The sequence below is a fragment of the Bison bison genome, unplaced genomic scaffold (assembly GCF_000754665.1).
Source record: "Bison bison bison isolate TAMUID 2011002044 unplaced genomic scaffold, Bison_UMD1.0 scf7180017864482, whole genome shotgun sequence".
NCBI lineage: Eukaryota > Metazoa > Chordata > Mammalia > Artiodactyla > Bovidae > Bison > Bison bison.
In genome coordinates this window covers 6,229,278-6,234,050 of record NW_011495042.1, presented here as the reverse complement: position 1 = coordinate 6,234,050, position 4,773 = coordinate 6,229,278, and the positions used below count along the sequence as shown (strand labels likewise).

The following is a 4,773-nucleotide window of genomic DNA, read 5'->3' as shown; positions in this document are numbered from 1 at the left end:
CGGCCTGGTGAGGAGCTGGATCCCCTCACATGAATCCTGTTTCCACGGTTCCCCATCTTCACGGTCACAGCAGCGGAAGGGAATGCCCCTGGCTCTTCGGTCCAAGAACGACTCCCTCCCGCCCTGAGGGGCCTGGGCTGAGAAGGGTGCACTCGTACCGGGCAATGGCCACACGTCCGATGAAAGCAGAGGGAGAGATGGACAGCCTGAAGCCCGCTTTGTGAAGCTCACCCAACGGGCCCAGAAATGCGATCACAAGTCACAGAGGCTTTGACCAGAGTCTCAGAAATGGAAGAACTGCTCAGAGGGCCTGGGATTCGAGACGCCCCGGCTCCAAGTTTCCTGAGTGAGGCATGGCAGGGTGTGCCAGTGAGCCCTGGACCCAGATTCTGGAGAGAAGGGGGTTGGCCCCCTTCCATCTTTCCTGGCGGGAGGCCGTCCAGATCAAGTAGCCCCCAGCCTCACCCTAGGTGCTCCCCTGAGGGGAAACTAACCATCCCCGAGAAGCTGCACATCCCTGCCTGCGACCACGCAGCTGGGCTCGGCTCCTCTTGCTCACCTCCTGAGACAGGGAGCTCACTCCTGCCCTGCAGTCACTCGGCTCCACAGCTCTGCTGGGCGATCGCTCCCTGCGTGGCGCTGAGCTGTGCCCACTTGGACGCTCTTCCCAGGGGCCCTGCAGGGACCTGGAGTAGCCCCTTAACTCCTGGCTGAGCAACCTGCCTTCACCTCTATTGGGTGCCCCGCCCCACCCTGGCACATCTCAGAGGTCCAGTTGGAGAAAGACCTCGATGTCACTGGGACAGGCCCAGACCCCTGCCACCACAGATCTGGAGGACAAAGTCCGGTCCGAGCCTGCCTGATGACAGACGGACAAGCGAGTGGCCACTTCTCCAGTCCAGCTGCAGGCGTGGGAGCCAGGATCTTCCTGGATGTCCAGATCACGGGCCAACTTCAGAGCATCCGTGGGCCACTGGGGCCGGGTGCTCGCGGGGACCGGCTGGTCTGGGCCAGCGGGTTGCGGCTGATGATCAGCTCCACGACATCGCCTGCGTCAGCCAGGAGGGGCACGGTCAGGCAGCAGTCAAGGTCCCGTGTGCGGACGTGGTTGACCTGCACACACGCACAGCCACGGGGCAGATGGCGTCCACTCAGCCTGGGCTCAAGTGGGTGACGACTTCCCAACACACAGACCCTGCCCGGCCCGGACATGTGTCAGTCTGAACGCTGGCCCAGAGGCGGGCACTCCCATTTAACTCTCTTAGCCCTTCCACGCATCCTTCACTCTCCAACATCTGCACCTTCTCTCTGTTAACATCACAAGCAGACCACACGCTGAGCCTCCTGCCCAGCAGGGGGCACGAGCAAGGGTGTGCCCACTCACATTGCCCAGGCTCCCTTGCTGTGAGGTTGCACGACTTAGCTGCCATGGAGTCTGGGGCATTTCCTAGAGGGTGGACCCTCCCAAGCCCAGGTGGAATAAGACCCGCGGTGGACATATAGGAGAGGTGATAGATAAATGTTCATGTGCATTAAATCATTGAGGTTTGGTGACTTCTCCGTTGGTCCAGTGGTTAAGAATCTGCCCGCCGATGCAGGGGACCTGGGTTCAATCCCTGGTCCAGGAAGATCCCACATGCCGCAGGGCAACTAAGCCGCGTAGCACAACCACTGAGCCAGCACTCTAGAGCCTGCACACCCCAACTACGGAAGCCACCAGCACACCTAGAGCCTGGGGTCTGCAGAGAGGAGCCACCGCAGTGAGAAGCCCACGCACCCCACCAGAGAAAGCCTGAGCACAGCCAAGAGCTAGCACAGCCAAAACTAAAATAAAAATATTTTAGGAAAGACATACTTAAAACCACTGAGATGTGGGGTTGTTACTGCAGCATAACTTAGCCTAACCTCACTGATATAACTGTGCAGTCAGCCCCTTCTCGCAGATGAAGCAGCTGGCTCTCAGAGACGGGAAGCCACCTGCCGAAGGCCACTCAGCCAGGGTAGACGTTGGGCTTTCTCCCCACCCTGGGGCTAGGGAAGACCACTCTATCACAGTATCCCCACCCTGGTATTACCTGGAGAAGCCGGTCAAAGGGCCGGAGACCCCCACGCTGGGCTGGCCCGTCAGGCCGCACGGTGTGCACGTAGACGCCCTTCTCCAGGAGGCCGTCTGAGACGCTGAAACCGAAGTCACTCCGCACGGGGTCCTTGTGCAGCGTCACCTGGGAGCAGCAGGAGGAGGGGCCCTCTGGAGCCCTGACCTTCCCCCAGCGTCCCACAGTTGCCCAAGTCCCTTGGGCTGGCATCGGATGCCTCTCGGACTCAGCCCCAGCCCACCTGGATGCCCCCCCGACCTCTGGGGACCCTCAGTCTGCAGCACTCGGTCACCACGGAAGCCATGGGAACAGAGCTCCTTTCCATTCCTTTTCAGTCTTCCCGCTTCCATTCCAGAACCACGTCTCCGTAGGGTGGCCATGTGCGCTCACCAGCCTCCGACACTTCCCATTGCCCTGCCCACCAAAGAGCTCAGAATCTCCTGAAGACTATTATGGGGCCAGAAGTCTCTTTGCTCCTGTGTATCTTATTTTCCTAGACTGTAGCCTACAGTTGACAAAAACGCTGGCCTTTCCTTGAAGGTAGCGACACGTATGCGTACACACACATGGGCTTCCCTGGTGGCGGCAGCGGTAACGAAATCCGCCTGCCAATGCAGGAGACGCGATCCCTGGGTCGGGAAGATCCCCTGGAATAGGAAGTGGCAACCCACTCCAGTACTCTTGCCTGGAGAATGCCACGGACAGAGGAGCCTGGCGGGCTACAGTCCATGGGGTCATAGAGAGTTGGACTCGACTGAGCGACTAAAGCAGCACTGCCATACATACACACACACACACATACGACAAGCTTATATACTGTATATACTCACACGCACAATCACTTAAGTGGGATAAAAGTGAGTCCACTTAAAGAAAAGCATCACGTGTGTGTGTGTGCGTGTGTGTGTGCATGTGTGTGCGTGTGTGTGCGTGTGCGTGCGTGTGCGTGCGTGCGTGTGTGTGCGTGTGTGTGCGTGTGTGTGTGTGTGTGTGCGTGTGTGTGTGTGTGCGTGTGTGCGCTCACAAGTGCACGAATGTATATGTGTATGTTTCACCCAAATGGCAGGAGTTTGGAAAACTCTCCCTTTCACCTACTCTTGTGTTTTACTGGTGGAGGAGAACGAAGCCTGGAGAGGACTGGGGCCCAGTGGGGGCCGCATCGGGACATGCGCCCCGGCCTCCCGCGCACCCTGAGCCCCACTGCCCACCTTGTGCATCTCCACGGGCGTTGGCAGCAGCAGCTCCTGCATCTCTTCGGGGGAGGCTCGCAGCTCCCGGCTCCTCCTCCAGGGCCGGTGGCCGGGCCTGCCCTCCGGGGCCACGCTCTGCACGGTGCCTGTCATGATGGACGCCTGAGGGGACACAGCCCTCCACTCAGACGCTTCCCGCTCTGTCTGCCGTCAGCAAACTTTTGCAAGCGTATCCAAAACGGTTACTAAAGCTGATCACGTCCTTGGCCACCAAGAAAGAAGTCTTACAAAAACTCCCAAGAGTTAGTATCAAATCGAATGCAGTTTCACAACCCAGTGTGAATGGGTTTTAAAGTTGGCATCAAAAAATAAAACCCAACATATGCAGTTCCAAAATCAAACACCCCGCTCCTAGAAGTGTAATTAAAGGGCTTCAGCAAAAATCACAATGGAAATTTTTTAAATATTAGGAATTGAATACACCATAAAAGTACCACAACTTAGAGTTTATGGGATGCAGTCAAGCAAGGGCTGTAAGTACAGGTAAATTCGTATCTTTAAATGTTAGGGAACAAGAAAGATTGAATATTAAGGAGTTGAGAAACCAGGAAAAGTATCAGGACTTAAAACACAAGTAAAGTAGAAGGAAGGGAATATGGAAGCAAAATGTGAAGAAGGGTAAACAAAAAACCAAAGAAATGTGAGAGAGAATGAACAAAACTTGACTCTCTGATGAGCCAAGTACTTGGCAAGACTAATAGAGAAAAAAAGCTCAATCCAAAATCCAAGGAGCAAAAACAGGGCATAAGCACAGATAAAGAGAGTGTAGATTACTGATCTCGGAGCGGGAAGGCGCTCCAGGAGTGACCCGTAGGACCCCCAGCCCGGGTCTCCCCACGCAGCCTGCCCCATCATGGGGGAAGTGGAGCTCACTGCAGCCACACTCACCTCCCGGCCCCGCATTTCCTGCTGTTACCGATGCTGACATCCAGAAGCTTCCCAGGGCATGCGTACAACCATGCCAGACCACTGTACTGCACACACACACACACACAACTGCCCTTATGCATTGACATGTGCACACCCGGACACGTGTTGCGACGATACACTGCACTGTGCATGCCTGAGCGTGCTCACACGATGCACACACATGCTCCAAACATGCTTGCAGCTGCACGTGCCCAGTCGCACACGTGTCCATCCGTGCATGTGTGCAGCATCTTCCCCCGGAGGACGCCGGTGTGTGCACTTGCACACATTACACGGGAGCACAGCCCCACCACCGTGCTGCCTCCCACGGGCACACACACCGCGGTGCCCAAGCCCGTACCTCCAGCTCCCTCAGCAGCTCTGACTGACCACACGACTCCAGGTCTTCGCGGGCTTCCCCGAACGTGCGCCAGAAGCCCTCCTCGCGGCTGGGGCCAGGGGCTGGGCTGCAACGTAGGAACCAGAGAGCGTCAACTCCCGGCGGGCGGGCAGGCGGG

General features: G+C 57.2%; 1 protein-coding gene across 1 annotated transcript in view; it reads right to left on the bottom strand.

Annotated features, from left to right (window-relative positions):
* Positions 1-6: 6 nt before the first annotated feature.
* Positions 7-4,773, bottom strand: part of GRIP2 (glutamate receptor interacting protein 2) — a 38,374-nt gene continuing 33,607 nt past the window's right edge. Inside the window, exons 24-27 of the mRNA XM_010862522.1 lie at positions 4,617-4,759; positions 3,305-3,448; positions 2,076-2,222; positions 7-1,113 (exon numbers count right to left, since the gene is read on the bottom strand). Coding sequence (XP_010860824.1) covers positions 955-1,113; positions 2,076-2,222; positions 3,305-3,448; positions 4,617-4,759 — 593 coding nt within the window. The 3' untranslated portion in view covers positions 7-954. The remainder of the gene's footprint in view (positions 1,114-2,075; positions 2,223-3,304; positions 3,449-4,616; positions 4,760-4,773) is intronic.